Genomic DNA, 26,834 nt, shown 5'->3' on the forward strand with positions numbered 1-26,834 from the left:
CTATTTCAGTCATCAAATCCACCATAGTTTTCCTTGCAGCTAAATAACTGCATATTTTCTATAGAAACCCGTCCCGAATTCTATCCCACAGTATGATTTATTCCTTAGTTGCCCATAACAAAGATGGCGCCTGCACCTGTCATGACGCGTCATCTGACGAAATTTTCACGCGACGAACCACCCATCTTGACCAATAGTAACAGTGTAGACGTCACTAATCTGAGCCCGGTAACATTTCCGGATATTTTTTTTCCCCCCCAATGCAATCAACAACAAAAACTTTATTATTTCTTAGACAGAGAGAATGAGACTAGCCGGAAGTATGAGCATGTGACTGCGGAGCATACCTAACCCCATCTGCTGTTGCTTGCGACGTGTGTCGTAAAGCGGGAGACTCATCGCCATAGTAACGGTCAGCTGGTGTGTTGGGAAAGTGGGGGGTCGTAGAGGTGCAGCAGGAGGTGACATCTCCATATTTAGGGGAGAGGAGGGCAGAAGGTGAGTGTACGAGGATTATTGTACGGTGCCGTATTACATGTAGTATATGCTCATATAGACGTCTATGTCATACCTGTGTGTGTTGCTATTTAGATAATGATTTATCTCACTTATTTAGACAGACTGTAGCACTACAAGTCCCAGCATCCCAATACCAACCAGTGTTCCAGTCCTTCACCATGTTCAAGGTCTCTGCTTGCTGTCAGTAAATAGAGTAATGTATCCCAACCATTGTGCCTCCAACTGTTGCAAAACTACAACTCCCAGCCTTCGGCTGTCCGGGCATGCTGGAAGTTGTAGTTTTGCAACAGCTGGAGGCACCTTGGATGAGGAAACATTGGAGTAGAGAGTGTGAACATCCATTCCAGACCTGATACTTCTCATAGCTGAGGGTCTGCTACTAATGAATCCATTCCAGACAGAGCTCAGTGTACCTTAGATCAGTGTTACTGTGTATCAGCGCAGGCAGAAGAATACCGTGGGGTTTCAGAATGTAAACAAGAATGTTCTCATTCACTGGAAGCAAGCAGAGAGAGTGCAGATGGATGAGCATTAATAGATAATGCAGGGCTTTTGATATGAATTTAGGAGGCAGGATGCCACATGTCATGTTACATCATATGATTAGTCATTAGTGTCCCCTCATCTCCTCCTGTGTCACATTCATTAGTGTCCCCTCATCTCCTCCTGTGTCACATTCATTAGTGTCCCCTCATCTCCCCCTGTGTCACATTCATTAGTGTCCCCTCATCTCCTCCTGTGTCACATTCATTAATGTCCCCTCATCTTCCCCTGTGTCACATTCATTAATGTCCCCTCATCTCCCCCTGTGTCACATTGATTAGTGACACCTTATCCCCCCCCCTGTGTCCCAGTCATTAGTGTCCCCTCATCTCTCTGTGTTACATTCATTAGTGTCCCCTTCATTTCTCCTTGTGTCAGTCTTTAGTGTCCCCTCATCTCTCCCTGTGCCACACTTAAGGGTGTCACCCAATCTCTTTCAGTCATTAGTGTCAACTTATCTCTACCTGTGTCATTGTAATTAGTGTCCCCTTTATCTCTACATTTGTCACGATCATTACTGTCCTCCTCATCTCTTGTGTCATAGTCATTAGTGTCCCCTCATCTCCCCCAGTATCTGTCATTAATGTCCCCTCATGGTCCCCTGTGTCACAGTCATTAGTGTCCCCTCATGGTCCCCTGTGTCACAGTCATTAGTGTCCCCTCATGGTCCCCTGTGTCACAGTCTTTAGTGTCCCCTCATGTTCCCCTGTGTCACAGTCATTAGTGTCCCCTCATGTTCCCCCGTGTCACAGTCATTAGTGTTCCCTTATCTCCCCGTGTCACAGTCATTAGTGTTCCCTTATCTCCCCGTGTCACAGTCATTAGTGTTCCCTTATCTCCCCGTGTCACAGTCATTAGTGTCCTCATCTTCCCACTGTGCCACGGTCATTAGTATCCACTTATCTCCCCCATTTGTCACAGTTTTTACTGTCGCCCCATCTCCCCCGTGTTACAGTTAATAATGTCCCCTCATCTCTCCCCTGTTGCCACAGTCATAAGTGTCCTCTCATCTATAAAATAACAAAACAAAAAACAGTGCTATAGACCAGTATTTTCCAACCAGGGTGCCTCCAGCTGTTGCAAAACTTGGCTGTTCTGGCATGCTGGGAGTTGTAGTTTTGCAACAGCTGGAGGCACTCTGGTTTGGAAACACTAGCTGAAGAAACTGAATGAAGATCAGTGTGCATGCTCAACCACCATTCCATTCATAGAAGGGGAACCCAGTTTTTGGGATCGGTGGTGGTCCCATTGACTGGATTCCCCACCTATCAAATAGTATCTGCAGTACTGTTAAGGAACTGGTACGGTCAGGCATCTGTACAAATCATAATGGACCTGGACAGAATGGATTTGAAAGTGAGAGCAAGGAATAGACAGGATCCATGTGCTCCAGTCCCCAATTCACAAATTCACATGCAGCAGAAATGTTCTTATTTATCTGAAATATCCCCATTCGTATGAATGAAACTGATTTCATTCATTCATTCATTCATTTCAGAATGAAATGTTTTTAAATCAACTGATTCAGAAATGTTTTTAAATCAACTGATGCAAGAATGTTTAACAGATTTGTAAATTACTTCAACTTAAAAATATTAATCCTTCCAGCACTTATCAGCTGCTGTATTCTGTTTTTGAATTTCCTTTCTGTCTGACCACAGTGCTCTCTGCTGACACCTCTGTGCATGTCAGGAACTGTCCAGAGTAGGAGCAAATCCCCATAGCAAACCTCTCCTGCTCTGGACAGTTCCTGATATGGATAGAGGTGTCAGCAGAGAGCACTGTGGTCAGACAGAAAGGAAGTTCAAAAAGAAAAGAACTTCCTGTGGAGCATACAGCAGCTGATAAGTACGGGAAGGATTAATATTTTTAAATAGAAGTCATTTACAAATCTGTTTAACTTTCTGGCACCAGTTGATTTAAAAAAATAAAAATAAAAAAAATTTCCCCTTTGGAATACCCCTTTAAAGTGTACCTGTCATCATAATAGACATATCAAAGGTTTCGATCGGTCAGGTGTTCAGATCTCACCTGATCACAAGAACGAACCGAGATTACCACGTTCTCTTTCGGGTCAGCATCATGTGACCAGGACGGACTCGTAATGTAAGTCTATGGGGCCCTCTTGCTCACATAGACACAGAGCAGGGAGAGAAGGGCCGCATAGTTCTCTCCACACTCCAGGCCAGTGTTTCCCAACTGGGGTGCCTCCAGCTGTTGCAAAACTACAACTCCCAGCATGCCCGGACAGCCAAAGGCTGTCCGGGCATGCTGAGAGTTGTAGTTTTGCAACAGCTGGAGGCACCCCAGTTGGGAAACACTGCTCCAGACCCTGACGGATTAAAAAAATAAAAAATAAATAAATATAATAATATTTTTTTTTTTACAAAAATGCCAGTTACGCTTTAGGAAAAGATCTGCATGTGAACGAACCCTTATGGTGGATTTTCCCCTGCAGGCGCCATTCATCATCATACTGGGCACTACTGTGTTTTGGCTAAATATTGAGAGCACTTAAGTGTAAATGTTTTGGATTGTGATAAGCTCCGGCGTCCTCCGTCCTGTCCGCTTCCAGCCACTTCACAGTAAATAGACGATAAGCAGAGAACGCCCACACCCCTCTGTGAAGAGAAGAATGAAAAGAATTAGAGATGAGCGAATTTACAGTAAATTCGATTCGTCACGAACTTCTCGGCTCGGCAGTTGATGACTTATCCTGCGTAAATTAGTTCAGCTTTCCGGTGCTCCCGGGGGCTGGAAAAGGTGGATACAGTCCTAGGAGACTCTTTCCTAGGACTGTATCCACCTTTTCCAGCCCACTGGAGCACCTGAAGGCTGAACTAATTTACGCAGGATAAGTCATAAACTGCCGAGCCGAGAAGTTCGTGATGAATCGAATTCACTGTAAATTCGCTCATCTCTAAAGAGAATGTAAACCTAAGATCCATCACTAGAAGGCAAGGTATTACAGCGCCATGAAAAGCGAAGCAGATGCCTATAGGAAGCGATCAGATCTCTGGTTATAAAGGGTTTTAACAAAATAATTTTAAAGGGGTACTCCGGTGGAAAACATTATTATTATTATTTATTTTTTTTTTTTAAATGATCTGGTGCCAGAAAGTTAAACAGTTTTGTAAATTACTTCTATTAAAAAAAAGACTAGATAGATTAGTAAAGGTTTATTTTTTTCATGCCACTATTTTAGGTATATCGAGAATAAAAAAAGATTTTTGCCAGATATTCACGGCTAATATCTGTGTGGGTTTGGACGCGGAATCTGCGCTCATTTACGCATTTAGATCAGTTTCCTTTGACTTCAGTGGAAAATTTCACACTACTCTGACAAATCTGCCCAGATTCCTGCATACATTCTCCCAGTGAAATGATTGGAGTACTTAACATTCGTGTTAAAATCAACAAGTGAATCCGCATCAAAACCTGCATGGATTTCTGAGGTGAATTACATAGAACTAAAGTTTAAGTTTTGTTTGTGGATTTCAAGCAGATTTTTGACAGGGATTACACATCAAAAGCCTCCGTGACCATCCCCTCAGAGGCGGTAAACCTGTTCTCTTCCCTGAGAGGTGAAGACAATTGTATCCAGTCTAGACAATGTTCTGTGAGCTAAACCGCCTGGACTCCAGACTGATACATTGTACATAGCTAGTCCTGCTCTCAGCTGAGAAGTGGAAACAATTGTATCCAGTCTAGACAATGCTCTGTGAGCTAAACATCCTGGACTCCAGACTGATACATTGTACATAGCTAGTCCTGCTCTCAGCTGAGAAGTGGAGACAATTTTATCCAGTCTAGACAATGCTCTGTGAGCTAAACAGCCTGGACTCCAGACTGATACATTGTACATAGCTAGTCCTGCTCTCAGCTGAGAAGTGGAGACAATTGTATTCGGTCTAGACAATGCTCTGTGAGCTAAACATCCTGGACTCCAGACTGATACATTGTACATAGCTAGTCCTGCTCTCAGCTGAGAAGTGGAGACAATTGTATCCAGTCTAGACAATGCTCTGTGAGCTAAACATCCTGGACTCCAGACTGATACATTGCACATAGCTAGTCCTGCTCTCAGCTGAGAAGTGGAGACAATTGTATCCAGTCTAGACAATGCTCTGTGAGCTAAACATCCTGGACTCCAGACTGATACATTGCACATAGCTAGTCCTGCTCTCAGCCAAGAAGTGGAGACAATTGTATCCAGTCTAGACAATGCTCTGTGAGCTAAACATCCTGGACTCCAGACTGATACATTGTACATAGCTAGTCCTGCTCTCAGCTGAGAAGTGGAGACAATTGTATCCAGTCTAGACAATGCTCTGTGAGCTAAACAGCCTGGACTCCAGACTGATACATTGTACATAGATAGTCCTGATCTCAGCTGAGAAGTGGAGACAATTGTATCCAGTCTAGACAATGCTCTGTGATATGTTTTCATGTCAGAGATTGGTACAGCCATTGAAAGGCCTGTTCTGCGCCTCATAAACAACTAGTGTTCGCCTTAGTCTGGGAAGAACCGGACCCCTCTTCCCCTCTACCGTCCTATACGGTCAGCCTGATCCTGAGCTCTGATGTAGGAATATTTTACTGAAGCTGATCAGAAAAATCCTAAGAGTAAACATCATATTGTAAAAGGAGAATAACAGCAGATGTTAGTGGAAAAAGCTGCACACACCACCTGTGAATGTACACACAGCAATAAAGACAAGTACTGGCGGCTACATACAGTGTAATGTGAAGTGCATGTGTGTATATATAGATATATATCTCCCATAAGGGACCTCAATATTATGGATTTGCCTTACAGCATTGTTTCTCATACATGGAGCCTCCAGCTGTTGCAAAACTACAACTCCCAACATTTTGCAACAGCTTAAGGCTCCCTGTTTGGGAAACACTGCCTTACAGTGTACCTTCAATTCAGAAAAAAGTGAAATTCAACACTAGATGATGTACGTAGACTTAACTTTATAGTAAATACAGTCATGGCGGTAAATGTTGGCACCCCTGAAATGTTACAAGAAAATAAAGTATTTCTCACAGAAAAGGATTGCAGTAACACATGTTTTGCTATACACATGTTTATTCCCTTTGTGTGTATTGGAACTAAACCAAAAAAGGGAGGAAAAAAAGCAAATTGGACATAATGTCACCAAACTCCAAAAATGGTCTGGACAAAATTATTGGCACCCTTAACTTAATATTTGGTTGCACACCCTTTGGAAAAAAATAACTGAAATCAGTGGCTTCCTATAACCATCAATAAGCTTCTTACACCTCTCAGCCGGAATGTTGGACCACTCTTCCTTTGCAAACTGCTCCAGGTCTCTCTTATTGGAAGGCGCCTTTTCCCAACAGCAATTTTAAGATCTCTCCACAGGTGTTCAATGGGATTTAGATCTGGACTCATTGCTGCCACTTCAGAACTCTCCAGCGCTTTGTTGATATCCATTTCTGGGTGCTTTTTGACATATGTTTGGGGTCATTGTCCTGCTGGAAGACCCAAGATCTCGGACGCAAACCCAGCTTTCTGACACTGGGCTGTAGAGTGCGACCCAAAATGCGTTGGTAATCGTCAGATTTCATGAAGCCTTGCACACATTCAAGGCACCCAGTGCCAGAGGCAGCAAAACAACCCCAAACATCATTGAATCTCCACCATATTTCACTGTAGGTACTGTGTTCTTTTCTTTGTAGGCCTCATTCTGTTTTCGGTAAACAGTAGAATGATGTGCTTTACCAAAAAGCTCTATCTTGGTCTCATCTGTCCACAAGACGTTTTCCCAGAAGGATTTTGGCTTAAATCCAGGTCATTTTGGCAAAATGTAGTCTTGCTTTTTTTCATTTAATTTAAAAGTTTGCACTGACACTGATGCTTCCTGAGCCTGCAGGACTGCTTGAATATCGTTGGAACTTGTTTGGGGCTGCTTATCCACCATCCGGACTATCCTGTGTTGACACCTTTCATAAATTTTTCTCTTCCGTCCACACCCAGGGAGATTAGCTACAGTGCCATGGGTTGCAAACTTCTTGATAATGTTGTGCACTGTGGACAAAGGCAAATCTAGATCTCTCTCAAGTCCTTAGACAGTTCTCTTCTCCTCTTTCTAGAAATACTAAGTGAACTTCTCTCCTTTTTATCTGCTTTCAGGGGTGAGTTTTCTATTGCCCACACCTGTTACTTACCAAATGAGTTTAACCCGATAACGACCATGGACGAGTATAGACGTCCAGGTTGGCGGGCGTTCCCGCACCTGGACGTCTATACTCGTCCATTCTTCTCGTGGGTGCTGCCCAGTCCACCCACGAGATCGCGGCAGGGACTTGGCTGTATCACACAGCCGGGACCCTGCTGCACTGCCAGGACCGAAGTAAACTTCGGTCCCGGCAGTTTTAACCCTTACAGCCGCAGTCGGAAGTGACCGCGGGCTGTAAGTGTTATGACAGAGTGAGCTCCCTCTGTCTCCTCTGCAGCACCCCGCATCACGATCGCGGGGTGCTGTGTGTGGCCGCGGCTGGCCGGGACCTGCCGCACTGCCGGGAGTGAAGTTCACTTCACTCCCGACAGTTTAACCCTTACAGCCGCGGTCAGAAGTGACCGCGCGCTGTAAAGAGTTCTGACAGAGGGAGGGGGCTCCCTCTGTCTCTCCTGCAGCACCCCGCATCGCGATCGCGGGGTGCTGCCGCATACCTGGGCTGCCGGGGATCCTACAAAGACCCCCAGGTCTGCCCTGGACAGTGAAAACTGTCAGGCAGCATATAACTGCAATGCTTTGGAATACTAAGTATTCCAAAGCATTAAAAAGTGTAAAAATAAATAAATAAAATAAAAGTGTAAAAATAAATAAAAATGTAATAAAAGTGTAAAAAAAAAATATAAAAAATACATTTATTAAATGAATCTAATAAAAAAAAAAAAGCATAATGTGTAGGATTGCATTGGCGGCCATCCGCAGCATGTAATATGCTGCAGATGTCCGCCACGTGATCCTACACATTATGCAGCAGTCACGGTAATGAGCTCGCTGCTGCGGCTGGGTAGCTTTGTGTGTCCACTCATAGCGGCGGATTTCCCGCCAGCAGTCATGAGCGGACACACTGAGCTACCAAGCCGCAGCAGTAATGGATAAATTCGCCATGAGCGGGTGCTTATTCCCACAACATGGCGGATATATCCATCAGGAGCCTTAACTGTCACAGACAGACGCGTTATACCCCCTGCCGACCAAGGACCAATCAGAGAGGTCCCTGGTCCAGCCAATAACTTGCAGGGGTGCGGTATATAAACGGGGTCACTTGTGGGGGGTGGGGGTACTGTTCTGCCCTGAAAGCCAAATGGCGCTCCTCTCCTTCTGAGTCCTACCACGCGGCCAAGGAACCATATATGGCCAAAGTGGGGGTATTTCCGAACATGGGACAAGCAGCTAAATAAAATATAGGGTGCATTTCTTTCAATATCAGAAGTGATGTACAAAAAATATGTCCCCCAAATGATGCATTTGTAAAAAATTGCAATTGTCGAATTTTTAACACTGACTTTGTAATAATTCCTGCAAAAAAACTATGGTGTTAAAATACTCACTGTACCCCCTAGCAAATACCTTGAGGGGTCTAGTTTTTAAAATGGGGTCATTTGGGGGTGGGGTGTTCCTATGTTCTACTACCTTTTAATTTCTGCAAACCTTGCATAGCACTTAAAAAAAAAATGTACTTTTCAAATTTTCTAAATTTTCAAAATTTCTAGTTAAATTGTTAGGCTTCTAACTAATTTAAAATGTTAATTAAAAACTAAAAAATGACGTCAAAATAAAGTAGACATCTGAAAGTATAAGTTTCATAAACTATTTGGTTAGTATGTATAAATATATGCAACCAATTAGTGTTAAAATAGCAAAAAATCTTAATTTTTTGTAAAAATGTCATGATTTTTTGCATTGTAAAAAAAAACTACAAATGATATCGGCTTACTTTTACTATGTACATGAAGGACAACTTGTGACAAAAAAACCATGTCAGAATTATTGTGATTGGCAAAACGTTACCAGAGTTATTCTCTAATAAAGACAGACATCCCCGATTTGAAAAAACAGGCCTGGTCTTTCAGGGGCGTACAGGTTTATTTGTATTGGTCCTTAACGGGTTAAAGGAGCATCACATGCTTGAAACAATCTTATTTTTCCACAATTTTGAAAGGGTGCCAATAATTTTGTCCAGCCCATTTTTGGAGTTTGGTGTGACTTTATGTCCAATTTGCTTTTTTGCCTCCCTTTTTTGTTTAGTTCCAATCCACACAAAGGGAATAAACCTGTGTTACTGCAATCCTTTTCTGTGAGAAATACTTCATTTTCTAGAATAATTTTAGGGGTGCCAACATTTATGGCCATGATTGTAAGTAAACATTACTTATCCTGTACTGATCCTGAGTTATATCCTGTATTATATTCCAGAGCTGTACTCACTATTCTGCTGGTGGGGTCACTGTGTACATACATTACATTACTTATCCTGTACTGATACTGAGTTATATCCTGTATTATACTCCAGAGCTGCACTCACTATTCTGCTGGTGAGGTCACTGTGTACATACATTACATTACTTATCCTGTACTGATCCTGAGTTATATCCTGTATTATACTCCAGAGCTGTACTCACTATTCTGCTGGTGAGGTCACTGTGTACATACATTGCATTACTTATCCAGTACTGATCCTGAGTTATATCCAGAATTATACTCCAGAGCTGTACTCACTATTCTGCTGGTGGGGTCACTGTGTACATACATTACATTACTTATCCTGTACTGATCCTGAGTTATATCCTGTATTATATTCCAGAGCTGTACTCACTATTCTGCTGGTGGGGTCACTGTGTACATACATTACATTACTTATCCTGTACTGATACTGAATTATGTTCTGTATTATACCCCAGAGCTGTACTCACTATTCTGCTGGTGAGGTCACTGTGTACATACATTACATTACTTATCCTGTACCGATCCTGAGTTATATCCTGTATTATACCCCAGAGCTGTACTCACTATTCTGCTGGTGGGGTCACTGTGTACATACATTACATTACTTATCCTGTACCGATCCTGAGTTATATCCTGTATTATACCCCAGAGCTGTACTCACTATTCTCTTGTCAAAGTATTTACCACACAAGTAACAACAGATCTATTGCCCAGTAGTTACAGCTTCTACTTCACTTTCTCTTTAGTTACAACATCCTCCTTGCACTACCCCATCAAATATACACACACACTAGTTGCGGCAGGCCCTTTCCCCACTAGTATTTGCGGCAGGCCTGTTCCCCACTAGTATTTGCGGCAGGCCCCTTGCCCACTAGTATTTGCGGCAGGCCCCTTGCCCACTAGTATTTGCGGCAGGCCCCTTGCCCACTAGTATTTGCGGCAGGCCCCTTCCCCACTAGTATTTGCGGCAGGCCCCTTGCCCACTAGTATTTGCGGCAGGCCCCTTGCCCACTAGTATTTGCGGCAGGCCCCTTGCCCACTAGTATTTGCGGCAGGCCCCTTGCCCACTAGTATTTGCGGCAGGCCCCTTGCCCACTAGTATTTGCGGCAGGCCCCTTGCCCACTAGTATTTGCGGCAGGCCCCTTGCCCACTAGTATTTGCGGCAGGCCCCTTGCCCACTAGTATTTGCGGCAGGCCCCTTGCCCACTAGTATTTGCGGCAGGCCCCTTGCCCACTAGTATTTGCGGCAGGCCCCTTGCCCACTAGTATTTGCGGCAGGCCCCTTGCCCACTAGTATTTGCGGCAGGCCCCTTGCCCACTAGTATTTGCGGCAGGCCCCTTGCCCACTAGTATTTGCGGCAGGCCCCTTGCCCACTAGTATTTGCGGCAGGCCCCTTGCCCACTAGTAGTCGCGGCAGGCCCCTTGCCCACTAGTAGTCGCGGCAGGCCCCTTGCCCACTAGTAGTCGCGGCAGGCCCCTTGCCCACTAGTAGTCGCGGCAGGCCCCTTGCCCACTAGTAGTCGCGGCAGGCCCCTTGCCCACTAGTAGTCGCGGCAGGCCCCTTGCCCACTAGTAGTCGCGGCAGGCCCCTTGCCCACTAGTAGTCGCGGCAGGCCCCTTGCCCACTAGTAGTCGCGGCAGGCCCCTTGCCCACTAGTAGTCGCGGCAGGCCCCTTGCCCACTAGTAGTCGCGGCAGGCCCCTTGCCCACTAGTAGTCGCGGCAGGCCCCTTGCCCACTAGTAGTCGCAACAGGTCCATTCCCCTGTAGGACCCGGATAGAACATTTCCTCAAGTTGTCACTTTGCACCCTCTGGAATCCCGATGGGCCCCTCTCCTTTCCTGTTGGTGTTACATTAATTCTGATGTCCTATTGATCTGTAATCCTCTCTCTTTTCTTACTGCTAGGTCCTAAAAATGACTGGGAACAGTCTCGTCCTTCCCATTGTGCTATGGGGACGGAAGGCTCCCACGCACTGCATCTCCACAGTGCTGGTGATGGACGACATGTCAACCATTATCACCGGCTGCCACGACGGACAGATCTGCCTGTGGGACCTATCATCAGAACTGGAGGTGAGTATAGAAGGCTGCAGCTATTACCAGATGACTACCCGGATTTGGGCGGTCAGTGTTTTGCTTAGTGCTTTCCACACAGTGTGCCTCCTGCTGTTGCAAAACTACAACTCCCAGCAGGCCCGGACAGCCGTAGGCTGTCCGAGCCTGCTGGGAGTTGTAGTTTTGCAACTGCTGGGTGCACACTGTTTGGAAAACACTGGTTTAGCATATGGTTAATTTGACACCTTTTTTGTTTTGTTTTTCCTTTTGTTGTAACAAAGTTTCATAGTTGCCATTTTTTTTATCCTGTTATGGCAATATAACTATAGGCAGTAATTGTTTAATTAGTTTCTATTATCGGTATTTATTTCCCTTTTGGCTGTTACTGTATTTTGATGACAAATATGCACTGGTAATTTGAGATATATAATCCTGGCGGATTATAGGAGCAGCCTTTGTAGGGTAAAATTCTCATCCGCACCACTTTAAAGGGGTTCTCCACCATAAGGTGATTTTAGTATGTACCTGGCAGACAGTAATGGACATGCTTAGGAAGGATCTGCGCTTGTTGTGGGGCTAAATGGCTATGGTGAGAGATTACCATAATACTGTGGCTAGCTTTTTGTGAACTGGTATTTCCTTTTTGAGCTTTTCTTTTTTTGCCTAAAAATCCCATAATTCCATTTTCTTCCCTCCCACACATCAGCCACCCCACCCATTGAAACATAAATGAGCTGCATCCATTCAAAAGACCTGTGGTTTTCAATCAGGGTGCCAACAGCTGTTGCATTAGTTGCAGATTGATCTCTCTCCCACCAAGCGATCGCTCCACCCATTAAAGCAGACAGGCTCCCTGTCATCAGCTGACTAGTGAGTCAGGTCTCGGTCGCATTGCCACCTGGGAAAAATCTGAGACAACAGTAATTTTGTATGCTGCTAAAAATAAATATTGGGGTGAAAATCACATAAGAATTGTTAAACAAACGTCACACACAGGTAAAGACACTATATTATGAACTACACTAACTTTACAGCCCCTGTAGCATAGTCAAATAAAAAAGAATTCCTGGAATAGCCCTTTAAAGTTTCCCTTGTCAAAAATTTTAATCAATCAGGGTCTAAGTGCTGAGACCCCCACCGACCAGGAGAATGAGCGGGGATAAGCACCCTGTAGCGCACTTCACTCCACACCTCGTAGCGGTCACTGTTATGCAGCCCCTGGATGGAGAACTCAAGCCAGGGAGTAAATTGTGTTACTACACGTGTCCAGTACTGATTGCTGAGACCCCCACCGAACAGCGATCACTGTCCTAATGCCCCTGGAAGGAGATCTCTTCAAACCAGGGAGTAAATTTTGATACTACACATATCTATTGTCAAAACTTTTAATCAGTTGGGGTCTGAGTACTGAGACCCCCACCGACCAGGAGAATGAGCAGGGAGAAGCATGCAGTTGAGCACTTCACTCCTCGACTCGTAGCGATCTCTGGCTCCCTATATGGAGATCCCCTAGAGCCAGGGAGTAAATAACGATACTACCCACTTCTCCCCTCTCCTTCTCCTGATTGATGGGGGTCTCGGCACTGAGACCCTGACCAATCGAAACCTTTCACAATGTCAACTTTTTCTTTTTTAATGACTGGTATAAATAACACTGAAGAAGGCCGTTTAAGTCAACGATTCAAGGCAGAATTGGCGTTGAATTCCATTTGTAAATCCCGTAGACAGCCATGATTGGTTGTTTCTCAAATTTAGAGGGAGAGATGCACCTTCATCAGTATGAAGTATTCTTCATTTGTCTGTCGTCGTAGATAGTGATTCTTATAGAATACTACCAGGGAGGAAAAACATCATATGAGGGCGCTATTGTCCTTACATCCCGTCCTAACGGGGGGGGCGTGGGCCGAGTTGTGATAAAGATATTGTAGGTTGATAATATAAGGGGCTGTGGCTTTTTGTGAGGTGGGAGTGGCTTGCAAGCCGGACCGATGCACACAGAAAAGAGTCAAAAATAGATGGGGGCTTTGATAGAGGGGATATGGCTTTGTGGCAGGTGCATGGCTTGCAAGCTAAACCAATGCACAATAATGGACCAAAATGGAAGGGGATGTGACTTGTAGGAGGGGGCGTGGCGAGGGTTAATTTAACTCGCTTATATTTTTAGTTGACATATAAGTCAGAGCCGTTCAGAGATTATGCGCTAGTTGGACTTGATGGACGTATGTCTTTTTTCAACCATACTATGTAACTATGTAACATGCATACACACGTTGAGATAGACGGATATGATTACCTGACTATATATTTTTTTTTTATTCTTACATATTTTATAGTAGAATATTTGTGTTTTCATTTTCTAGATCAATCCTCGGGCCTTACTTTTTGGTCACACGGCTTCCATCACCTGTCTGTCTAAAGCCTGTGCGTCCACCGACCGTCAGTACATAGTGAGCGCCTCGGAAAGCGGGTGAGTGTTGTTACTTTACAACGAATACACATATGAGGCCCTGCAGCCCTCCAGATGTCACTCCCTGGTTAAGGGTGGAGGAGATGTACACCATTTTTTTCCCCCTCTTTTATAGACTTAAATTTAATGAAAGAAATCACATAGTAAAATATACATTTACTTACTATTTATTTTTACATGACTATTCAAAAATTAAATAAACCTTTTGGAAATATTGCACTTTATTCACTTGTCACAGAGTGTTTGCAATGTTAACAGTATACACAATTATTCCAGTCCAATATTTATAATGTTTGCGTCATGTGGAATGTTTGCAGTGATTGCAGTATTGTTAGCCCTAACAGCGCAAACATTCCAAATGGGGCTAACATAGCGCTGTTTGGAATGTTTAAATGTATGATGAATGTGATTGATTGCAGTATTGGGAATGTTTTAAAGGGGTATTCCGGGCTAAAACATTTTATCCCCTATCCAAAGGACAGGGTCTAAGATGTCTGATCGCGGGAGTCCTGCCGCTGGGACCCCCCGCGATCTCTCTGCAGCATGCGAGAGCTGCAACTTCAGTTTCGGAAACCTCCGGATTTCTGGGACTGGGGATGTGACGTCACGCCACGCCCCCTCCATTCATGTCTATGGGAGGGGGCGTGACGGCTGTCCCTACCAAAACATGAATGGAGGGGGCGTGACGTGAAATCACGTCCCCAGTCCCAGAAACCCGGAGGTTTCCGAAACTGGAGACGCAGCTTCCACATAGAATGTGGGTGCTGCAGGGTGATCGCGGGGGGGTCCCAGTGGCAGGCCCCCCACGATCAGACATGTTATCCCCTGTCCTTTGGGTAGGGGATAAAATGTTTTTGCCCGGAATACCCCTTTAAAACATTCCCAATACTGCAATCACTGCAAAAATACAGCAATCACATTCATCATACATTTAAACATTCCAAACAGCACTATGTTAGCCCCATTTGGAATGTTTGCACTGTTTTTAAAAAAAAATAAAAATTTGGGAAATTCTGTATACTTTAAATTTTTTTATTGGAATTTTTATAAGATCTCTTCTTGATATAATGTTGTGTGTGCACAGATCAATATGTTGTATTATAAAAGTAGTATGACTTTTTTTTAACTTTCATTGTATTCTTTTTTTACAGTGAGATGTGTCTCTGGGATGTCAGTGATGGAAGATGTGTAGAATTTACTAAATTGGCGTGTACCCACACGGGTATACAGGTTAGTTAATTTATTTCGGTGGTACTAATGGCACTATCATTTTCTTTAGGGTAATCCAGGAAAAAACTTTTTTTTTTTATATCAACTGGCTCCAGAAAGTTAAACAGATATTACTTCTATTAAAAAATCTTAATCCTTTCTATAATTATCAGCTGTTGAAGTTGAGTTGTTGTTTTCTGTCTGGCAACAGTGCTCTCTGCTGACATCTCTGCTTGTCTCGGGAACTGCACAGAGTAGAAGAGGTTTGCTATGGGGATTTGCTTCTAAACTGGGTGGTTCCCGAGACACGTGTCATCAGAGAGCACTTAGACAGAAAAGAACAACTCAACTTCAGCAGCTCATAAGTACTGAAAGGATTAAGATTTTCTAATAGAAGTAATTTACAAATCTGTTTAACTTTCTGGAGCCAGTTGATATATATATATAAAAAAAAAGATAACCTCTTTAATGCTTTGTTCCATACATTCATGACACAGCAGTGTTAAGGTTGCATGGAACAGACACCATACCCGTTAGGCTGGGTTCACACTACGTTTTGTCCCATACGGGAGCGCATACGGCAGGGGGGAGCTAAAAGCTCGCGCTCCCGTATGTGACCGTATGCGCTCCCGTATGTCATTCATTTCAATGAGCCGACCGTAGTGAAACGTTCGGTCCGGTCGGCTCATTTTTGCACCGTATGCGCTTTTACAACCGGACCTAAAACCGTGGTTGACCACGGTTTTAGGTCCGGTTGTAAAAGCGCATACGGCGCAAAAATGAGCCGACCGGACCGAACGTTTCACTCCGGTCGGCTCATTGAAATGAATGACATACGGGAGCGCATACGGTCACATACGGGAGCGCGAGCTTTTAGCTCCCCCCTGCCGTATGCGCTCCCGTATGGGACAAAACGTAGTGTGAACCCAGCCTTACTTGTCGGCTGCTTTTAGAAGCTGTAGAATGAAAAAATCTTATCTACCCCGAAATGGTATGGATAAAAATTACAGATTTACCGCACTAAAAAATGAAGCCCTAACCTATACAGAAAAATGAGAAAGTTCTACAGGTCAAATACGGTTCTGCAAAGCACCGTCAACATGTCCTGAGATCCGCATTGGTCACTTATTTCTGTTTTTTGGGGAATTTGTCTAGTATTTTGGCCCAGGGCCATACTTCCACAGTTCGTGCTGCCCAAGGCACTCGGACTGAATTCACCTCCTTAGGGTGATTTCACATGCGTCAAGGTTTTTCATGCAAATCTGTCACAAATACGCAGCAAAAACTATATAGGTTCCATGTGGATTATGTTAAAGATTCACCATATACCGCACCCCTATACACAGAATGTGACCAGTCAATCACAATTCCACCATATAATAGGCGGCTGCAACTGCAAATCCTCAAAGAAGGGAAATCACTTTTTCTCTAGGCTACAACATGGCAGCAGCAACTACATCAAAAGCATCTTGTATGTTTTTCCCACTGAAGTCCCCTCAACACTGCCGCCCTAGGCACAGGCACATACAGCCCTGCCCAGAACATGTGACTGCTGCAGCCAATCACTGGCTGAAACCCGAACATGATAAAGTTTAGTGGTGTTTTTTTTATATCTTCAAATAATTGATTTTTCTTTCTTTTTTTTCAGTTCTACCAGTTCTCTGTGGGAACACAGCGGGAAGGTCGCTTGCTTTGTCACGGTCATTATCCGGAGGTCCTTGTGGTGGACGCCAGCAGCCTGGATGTCCTGTACACACTGGTATCCAAGATCTCTCCAGACTGGATCAGCTCCATGAGCATCATTCGCTCCCACAGAACACAAGGTAATGCTAAGCTCCATGATCCCTCTTTTTTGACTTGTCATGAAAGACTCATTGGCCCAGATTGATCAAACTGTGTTAGAGAAAAAATAAAGTGATTTTCCCACACCAACCAATCACAGCTCAGCTTTCACTTTACCAGAGCTCATTAGCTGAGCTGTGATTGGTCGCTGAGGAAAAATCCCTCTATTTTCTTCTCTCACACAGTATGATAAATCTGGACCATTGTCCATCATGTAGAAAATATATAGACAGATCTTTTTATTTTTTTTATTTTTATTTTTTCCAGGGACCCAAGTGCAGTAATATTGTACTTATTTTGTACTAATATTGTAATACTCTTCTTAAACAGATTCTACTGGCACTTTCGCTGATGCTATGAGTTTGATCCCCTCATATTTGATTTTGATGGCTCGTCTTAAGAATGCGTCATCAAGATCAGTGTGAAGGAAACCCCCTTAATAAGGGTGCACTCAGGGGGAAAAAAATTATCCCATATCCCGCTGTCTGACCCCCCCCACAATTACTCACTCATTCCCTATCCTGTGGATAGGGGATACGTATATTTCCTGAGTATAGTCGGATAGTCACTCCATATAATGTTGCTATATGCTTCCTTCATATAAATCCACAGGTTAGATATATCATGCCAAACTTTTTTTGTATGGCATTTTGTGGACAAATGCGACAAGTATTATTATTTTACTCACTGTTCAGATGTTTTCTTCTTTCTCTTTTTTTAAATTTTTTTTTTGTATTCCAGGAAAAAACTTTTTTTTTATATATATATCACCTGGCTCCAAAAAGCTAGAGATTTGTAAATTACTTCTATACAAAAAAAAACAAAAAAAAACACGTTAATTCTTCCAGTACTTATCAGCTGCTGAAGTTGATTTGTTTTTTTCTGTCCAACTGCTCTCTGATGACACCTGTCTCGGTAGCTGTCCAGAGTAGGAGCGAATCCCCATTGCAAACCTCTTATGCTCCGTACAGTTCCTGAGACAGACAGACAGGTGTCATCAGAGAGCACTGTTGTCAGACAGAAATGAACAACTCAACGTCAGCAGCTGATAACTATTGGAAGGATTAAGATTTTTTATAGAAATACTTTACAAATCTGTTTAATTTTCTGGAGCCAGTTGATCTAAAAAATAATTTTTTTCCTGAAGTACGCCTTTTAATTTTTGTAATAAATAAATATAACAATTCAAACTTAGCAATGTTTAAAAACCTATGAAATTCATATAAGTGTACTTTACTTAACTATTAAATATCTGACTACACAATTAAAAATCCCTGGAGAAGCAAACCAAAATTTTAGTCTTTTTTTGAAACTTTTGACCCCAAGTTTAATAGATGTCACCTATAATCAAATGAAGTGAATGGAGGGTCACACATCTGGGGTATAGGAAGAAAAGTGAGTATTTTTATTTATGTCCCTACAATATTTCAGTGTATCTACAAAAAAAAAATTCACCCAACCTGCGTCTAATAAATTGGTTTTTAATTAATTTGATGAAAGATATATCAAAACCTGTGCAAAGGAAAAGGTGATCAGTTGTCCATAGCAACCAATCAGATTGGTTGGTAGAAACAATCTGGTTGCTATGGACAACTGGTCAGCTTTTCCTCTGCTCAGGTTTTTGTAAATCTTCCCCTTAGGCTGCATTCACACCACGTTTTGTACATATGGGCGCCGGATCCGGCGGGGGGAGAGGCAAACCGGGCACTCCCGTACCCCAGCCGGATCAGCCCGTGACTCCATTTACTTTAATGATCCGACCGGAGTCAAACGGTGACTCGGGTCGGCTCAGTTTTGACCCGTATGCGGTTTTGGACTGGACCTAAAACCGTAGTATACTACAGTTTTAGGTCCGGTCAGGAAACCGCATACGGGTCAAAACTGAGCCGATCCGAGTCAACGTTTGACTCCGGTCGGATCATTAAAGTAAATGGAGTCACGGGCTGATCCGGCTGGGGTACGGGAGCACCCAGTTTGCCCCTCCCGGTACCTGTATGTACAAAACGTGGTGTGAATGCAGCCTTAGTCCTGTAAAAGTTGTTTCGCTTTCCAAGTCTAAAAAAGAGACTCTGGACTGTGTCATACATGACTTGGAAAGCGGAACAACTTTTAGTAGAGTAAATAAATTGATGGCCCTAATAAATTTTACTAAAGATTCACTCGACTTGAGTCTCCAACAGTGATAAATATATTTTATAGGGGACCCAAAAAGATGAAGAGTTGTTGTAAAAAAACTGTTAAAAAGCTCTAAATATGCAATAGCTTCTTGTTATTGTTTTACAGAAGACACAGTCGTAGCAGTTTCAGTCACTGGCATCTTGAAAGTCTGGATTATTACTGCAGAGGTTCACCGCATGCAGGTATGTTTTTATTTTTATTTTTATTTTTTAACACATCCACCTTGCGTACCCATACTCTGCAGTCATATACCTCCTATGTTGGAGTAGCAGCTAAATTGTTGTAAATTTCTTATGAAGACTATTTTCACAGCTGCTTCATTTGGCGTCCATTGCAAAGGTATCCATAGCCTTTAATGAAGACCTAACACCACTCCTGAATTACTTGTATTAAAATGGACAGAGGTGTCAGCAGAGAGCACTGTGCTCGTGATGTCAGCAGAGAGCTCTGCGTTCCAAAAAGAAAATCATTTCCTCTGTAGTATTCAGCAGCTAATAAGTACTGGAAGGATTAAGATTTTTTTTTAATAGAAGTAATTTACAAATCTGTTTTAACTTTCTGGCTCCAGTTAATTGAAAAGAAAAAAAAAAGTTTGCTACCGGAGTACCTCTTTAACAATGCTGGATCACTTTGTCTTGTATGCTTTGTGTGGTGTAATTCCTCTTTTATTCCTTGAAATGTGCAGATTTGCAACTCTGTTGTTCCTCTTGTCAATGGAGTGTGTCCCTACATAGTCAGGCCTGATTAGTGTAGGGCAGTGTTTCCCAACCAGGGTGCCTCCAGCTGTGGCAAAACTACAACTCCCAGCATGCCTGGACAGCCTTCGGCTGTCCAGGCATGCTGGGAGTTGTAGTTTTGCCACAGCTGGAGGCACCCTGGTTGGGAAACCCTGGTGTAGGGATTCACCTTCAACTGGTAACTGCGACTTACCATTCTCCTACCATTTCTATTTCCTCTCACTACAATTTCTATTACTATTTCCCCTACTTCTAGTCATACTACTATTCCTCTCTCTCCATAGTGTTTGTTGTGTTTGTGAATTTTACCTTTTTTCTTGTTTATTTGCAGGACACGGAGCCCGTATTTGAAGAGGAGTCCAAACCAATTTATTGCCAGAACTGTCAAAGTATTTCTTTCTGTGCATTTACACAGAGGTCACTATTAGTTGTCTGTGCAAAATACTGGCGGGTAAGACCAAAAGTTTCAATGATAATAAACACTAATGTAATTTTTCGAGGAGGGAAGGATAGTTAGCAGGGGGCAGTGGTAGAAATCACCAACTTTTTTATTTTTTTTTAAATGTATTTGGAGGGGGTTTCCTGTTTTGTTTTGCCCTAATTACAGTCCGAACTTTTTTATTCTGTAGGACCAATTTGATATTAAATGGCAGAATGCGTGACTCCATGTATTCTGTAGGATGGTATGGAGGTATTCTCCTCAGAAGTATTGCTTTCTATTAAACAGGGTGTTTAAAAAAGGATGGTGCAAAACAATAGCATCTGCATTCATAACCCAGAGAACATAATGCAAATTTATTAAGAAGAAAAGATGCACTATATATCCAAGTTTTATCTATATACTACCATGGTTCACAGTGATTTCACTCGGTGACACGGCAGATATCTAGGCGGTCCAGTTCAGTCCAGACGTGGCCGGTACAGTGATCCCTCAACATACGATGGTAAGTTGTTCCACATGAACCATCGTTATTTGAATTTATCGTATGTTGAGGGATCCGTGCATTAGTAATATACAAAGTTATACTCGCTTGTCCCCACCGCTCCGGACCGTCACCGCTGCCCTGGATCGTCGCTCTCCATCACGGTCATCGCGTCCCCTGGGTGTCCCTGCCGCTCCAGACTGTCACCGCTGCCCTGGATCGTCGCTCTCCATCACGGTCATCGCGTCCCCTGGGTGTCCCTGCCGCTCCAGACTGTCACCGCTGCCCTGGATCGTCGCTCTCCATCGCTGTCATGACAACGTTGTGCATGCCGCTCCTATTGGATGGCGGGATGGCATGCGCGGCGAAGTGAGGACGACGAAGGAGAGCGACGGCCATGCAGCAGAGCATGAAGAGGACGATCCAGAGTGGCGGGGACAGATGAGTGACACTCACCGGAGCACACAGGGCACATTAAAACGGCTATCTGGCGGCAGCTGAAGCAGTCTACCCTGCCGGATACCAGTTTTTGCGATTGCTCCGACATACAAAAGCATTGTATGTTGATGCTGCCTTCAACAAACGATGGCCTCTGAGAGGTCATCGTATGTTGAAATGATCCTATGTTGGGGCCATCGTAAGTCGGGGGTCACTGTATATCCTCAGATATGGACTCCACTGTTTCAGTGAGAAGTTGTCTCAGGTCGTTCAGATCCTGTGGCTGGGAGGGCAGATACATTGAATCCTTGATGTAGCCCCCACATAAAAAAGCTACAGGGTGTTAGATTTGGCGATCGTTGAGGCTGGCACAAAATTGGTGATTCTTTGTTTTTGGCACGGCTGATCCAAAGATCTGGTGTAGTTTCATTCAGATATGGTAGAATATCCAAATGGAAATGTGGAGGTGACTATCCTGTTGATAAACTATGTTTGGCAGATCTTCCTCTTTCTGTGACATCAACTATTCCTATAACGTGTCCAGGTAGGAGCATTCAGTGACAGGATCCTTGCATACGTTTCGCTTGCTCATTGCACAGAACGCAATTATTTTGTCCCTCAGCTTTAATTCTGAAAGTTGCACTGTACTACAGACCCTGTTCTTGCAAATTCCTACACTCCATCATGAATTTATCTACTTTTGCGCCATCCTTTTAGAATCACCCTGTACTTTGTCCTTCAACTGTTAACCATGTGCAGGATATCTGGTAGCTGTCTGTGAAGGCAAAACACTCATATCTAGAGCCATTCACACTACGTATTTTCTGAACTGTGCAGCAGCCTCCGATTGGTTTCAATGGGATTCTACTGCACCTTTCACAATATGGATATTCCAGACCCTAGACTCCACTGAAAGAATGAACATGATCATTCTTTCAGCTGAATGCGCTCACAAATGCATTGCCATCTATGGAGACAGAACATTCCTGCACAGTCCTAGCATCAACTTGTTCATCCGGTGCCCGCTTATTCCGTAGTATAAATGGGCCCTTATACTCTTGTCTGTCTAACACAAATGTGCAGTCCTGCACTTGTATCTACTGGAAGTGAATAGGGCAAATCTTCCACATCTCACTCTAAACTGCAATGTTCTTTTCAGGTGTTCGATGCGGGCGATTATTCTTTGCTGTGTTCTGTTCCGAGCGAGGAGGGTCAGACGTGGACAGGAGGAGACTTCATAGCTGCCGATAAAGTCATAATCTGGACTGAAGACGGGCAGAGCTTTATTTATAGCCTTCCAGCCAGGTGACTCTTCTGTTTGTTTCTTCTAGGATTAATCTAAATCACTAGTTCACCTAATGTGTAGGTCTTCTCAGTAGGGCTCATACCTACTTGGTTAGTTCCATGTTACTGTACAGCAGAGGCTGCATCTCCCAGAATGCAGTGCACCAAACATTAGAAATTTCTCAGAATTTATTATTAAGTGTCATTTAGAAAAACTTTTGGCATATCGAAAGTTTTAATCTGTTCCAGTCTGTGCTGAGACCCCCTCCGATCATGAGAACGTGTTTCACTTCTCTGCTTGCAGTGATTTCTGTCCAGCTTCTCTGGACAGCCCCATTACAGGACGGTGATTGCACTCCTCCCTACTCTTTCTCCTGATCCAGTGTTTTTTGAAGGGGGTGTCTCCAGCAGTTGCATAAATACCACTCTCAGCATGTACGGACAGCCAAAGGCTTGTAGTTTTGCAACTGCTGGAGGCAGCTTGGTTTGGAAACCCTTTTGTGATCAGTGAAGACATGTCAAAAGTTTAAATACAGTTTTGGATCAGTTTAAAATGACAAAACCGTATGCAAAATTGCATGTTATAAAAACCGTATACGTTTAACCGAATGTGCAGAAGCCATCCCTCAGTGCTGTGGTACTACTACCATCATGGAACAGACTCTGTTACATAATGGGAGTAGTAGGAGGAGGAACGGCTGCTCCGTCACCAGTAATATGAAATCAAATCACTGTCTGTGCCGGCCAATCAGGGCTCCTAGTGGGGAATCTAAAGTTACAGTTCAGAAATGTTCTATTTTTCACTTCACCGGCTGGTTGGGGAACGGAGCGGTGTGGCATGCCGTCTGCTTCACAGGCTTATATGTTTGGATCTCAGCAGGGCTCAGGAGTGAGTCCCAGTATGATCAGTCTCTCAGCCCCCGTACTACTAACAAAATGGAACAGACTGTTCCATGATGGGAGTAGTAGTACAAACTCCCGCATAGTCACCACATCTGCCCACAGACTACCGCAGCCAGGGGTAATACTACTCCCATCATGGAACAGAGTCTGTTCCATGATCGTAGTAGTAATAGTAATTCAGTGCTGATGGATGGCTCCTGCGTATCCCCCGGCTGTGGAGTAAAGTGCACAAACCTGTGTTGAAAACAGTTTTATGCTTGGGGGGGGGGGGGGGGGAAAGCACAAAACCGTACAAGTGCAAAAAACTTACACAACTGGATACATGTAGTTGTGTACTTTTTTGAATGGTAGGCCAATAAATATGGTTTTCTATACGGTTGTATACAATGCTACAATGCTCAGAAGAGAAGGAGCACCATTGGGCTTTTGGAGAGAGAATTTGGCCGGAATTCAAAGCCATGTGTGTTTACAAAGTCCCCATAGTGCCAGAACAGTGGACACCCCCCCCCACACACACACGCATGTGACCCCATTTTGGAAACTACAACCCTCACGTAATGTAATAAGGGGTGCAGTGAGCATTTATGCCCATAGGTAACTGACTGATTTTTGGAACACTGGTCTGTGAAAATAAATTTTTTTATTTGCACAGCCCACTTTTCCAAAGATCCGTCAAACGCCAGTGGGGTGTAAATGCTCACTGCACCCCTTATTAATCCATCCATTCTAAACCAAATTCTCTCTCCAAAAGCTCAATGTCACTCCTTCGTTTCTATGCATTGTAGTTCGCCCGCAGAGCGCTTTACATCCACATATGGGGTGTTTCCATACTCAAAAGAAATGGTGTTAGAAATTTTTGGAGGCTTTTTCTTCTATTACCCCTTGTGAAATTGAAAAATGTGGGGTAACACCAGCATTTTAGGGGCATGTCGCATTTAGGAAGCCCCTATGGTGTTCTGGCACCATAGGGGCTTCCTAAATGCGACATGCCCCCAAAAAACATTTCAGCAAAATTTCGCTCTCCAAAATCCCATTGTTGCTCCTTCCCTTCTGAGCCCTCTAGCGCACCCGCAGAACACTTTACATACACATATGAGGTATTTCCTTACTCGAGAGAAATGGGGTTACACATTTTGGTAGGCTTTTTCTCCTTTTACCCCTTGTAAAAATTAAAAAAAATTGGAAGAGGGGGAGGGTCCTAAGGAGGGTATATAGGCCCTACTTTCTTCCCTCTCGCTACACTTAATCCTAGGTGGAGTATACGCCCTGATAAGGGTGGCCCCGCTCCGGAACCTAGTCCTAATCTGTTCCTGTCAAAACCCTATGGTCAGGGTAGATATAGGAAGGCGGCTCTGTATCTCACTGGTGTACCCTGTGTAGCATGTTGGATAGGGAGGGTACTCCTGTGAAACGTCTAAAGGGTTAACAAACTTTCTGAATGTCATTTTGAATACTTTGAGGGGTGCTGTTTTCATCGGGTCAATTATGGGGTATTTCTAAATTCACTTCAAAACTAAAGTCGTCCCTGAAAAATTCTGATTTTGAAATTTTCATGAAAAATTTGAAAATTGCTCCTAATATTAGAAGCCCTCTGATGTCTTTAAAGAGTAAAAACATATCAACTTTATGATGCCAACATAAAGTACATATATTGCATATGTGAATCAATATATACATTATTTGGAATGCCTATTTTCCTTACAACCAGAGAGCTTCAAAGTCAGAAAAATGCAACATTTTCAAATTTTTCATGAAATTTAGCAATTTTTCACCAAGAAATGATGGAAGTATTGACGAAAATTTACCACTAACATAAAGTAGAAAATATCACGAAAAACTATCTCTGAATCAAATTCATAAGTTAAAGCATCCCAGAGTTTTTAATGCTTAAAGGAGTTCTATGGTCCTTTTTTTTTAAATTTTTTTTAATTTTTTTTTTATTTTATTAACCCTCCGTGCCCGGGCTGCAAAATGAAACAAAACGAACTTTTACTCACCTGCCTACTTTCCCCGCTGCTCCAATGTCTGTGTCTCGTTCTCTGGTCCCTGTCTTCTTCCGCTTCCTGCGGATTGATGAGTCTCGCTTCTCTCAGCGTTGATTATCACCGGCTGCAGCACTGACATTGGCGCAACGGGGGAACGTAGGCAGGTGAGTTACAGTTTGTTTTGTTTCATTTTGCAGCCTGGGCACGGAGGGTTAATAAAAATAAAAAATAATAATAATTAAAAAAAAGCATCATAGTACTCCTTTAAAGTGACAGTGGACAGATTTGCAAAATTAAATGCTCTGGTCCTTAAATGTGTACTTTTTTAAATCATCTAGTGCCAGAAAGTTAAACAGATTTGTAAATGACTTCTTTTCTTTTTTAATTTCTTTTTGTCTTGTCCACAATGCTCTCTGCTGACACCTCTGTCCGTGTCAGGAACTGTCCAGAGCAGCCTAGGTTTGCAATGGGGTTTTCTCCTGCTATGGACAGTTCCTGATACGGGCATCAGGTGTCAGCAGAGAGCACTGTGGACAAGACAAAAAACTAATTCAAAAAGAAAATTCCTCTGTAGCATACAGCTGCTATAGAGTACTGGAAGGGTAAAGATTTTTAATAGAAGTAATTTACAAATCTGTTTTAACTTTCTGGCATCAGTTCATTTAAAAAAAAAAAAAAAAGTTTTCCACCGGAGTACCCCATTAAAACTTTTTTTTTTTTTTTTTAAATCAACTGGTGCCAGAAAGTTAAACAGATATGTAAATTACTTCTATTAACCTCTTAAGGACCCAGGACGTACTAGAACGTCCTGGCACCCTGGGCTTTAAGGACCCAGGACGTACTAGTACGTCCTGGTGTTTCTCCGGTCTCTGCCGCGCCCCGGGCAGAGATCGGAAGCGGATGCCTGCTGAAATCCTTCAGCAGGAATCCAGGGCAAACGCCGAGGGGGGCCATGTAGGCCCCCCATGTCGGCGATCGCCGCAAATCGCAAGGGAAATCGCCCCTGCGATCTGCGGCGATACCGGGCTGATCGGGTCTCTGGGACCCGACCGCCCGGTAATTTCGCATGATCCCAGCTGTCACAGACAGCCAGGACCATGCTAAAGTATAGGAGCGAGGTGGCAAGCCGGCCACCTCCTCCGATCCCCTGCGATCTGTCGGTTAGTTAACCGACCAATCGCAGGGGGGGAGCGGTTACTTCCTCCCGTCCTGCCCGGCCCCTGGATGTCCGGAGAGGACGGGAGGAAGTCCGGAGGACG

General features: G+C 43.6%; 1 protein-coding gene across 2 annotated transcripts in view; it reads left to right on the forward strand.

Moving 5' to 3' along the window:
* The first annotated feature begins 301 nt into the window (after positions 1-301).
* WDR7 (WD repeat domain 7) overlaps positions 302-26,834 on the forward strand; it is a 479,768-nt gene continuing 453,235 nt past the window's right edge. For both annotated transcript variants that reach the window (XM_056544810.1, XM_056544818.1), the window contains exons 1-8: positions 302-498; positions 11,460-11,627; positions 13,970-14,076; positions 15,228-15,306; positions 16,934-17,108; positions 19,411-19,487; positions 20,374-20,493; positions 22,563-22,708. In XM_056544810.1, the coding sequence (XP_056400785.1) occupies positions 11,469-11,627; positions 13,970-14,076; positions 15,228-15,306; positions 16,934-17,108; positions 19,411-19,487; positions 20,374-20,493; positions 22,563-22,708 (863 nt within the window). In that variant the 5' untranslated portion in view covers positions 302-498; positions 11,460-11,468. The remainder of the gene's footprint in view (positions 499-11,459; positions 11,628-13,969; positions 14,077-15,227; positions 15,307-16,933; positions 17,109-19,410; positions 19,488-20,373; positions 20,494-22,562; positions 22,709-26,834) is intronic.

Source organism: Hyla sarda, chromosome 1 (genome assembly GCF_029499605.1).
Source record: "Hyla sarda isolate aHylSar1 chromosome 1, aHylSar1.hap1, whole genome shotgun sequence".
In the NCBI taxonomy this organism is placed as follows: Eukaryota; Metazoa; Chordata; class Amphibia; order Anura; family Hylidae; genus Hyla; species Hyla sarda.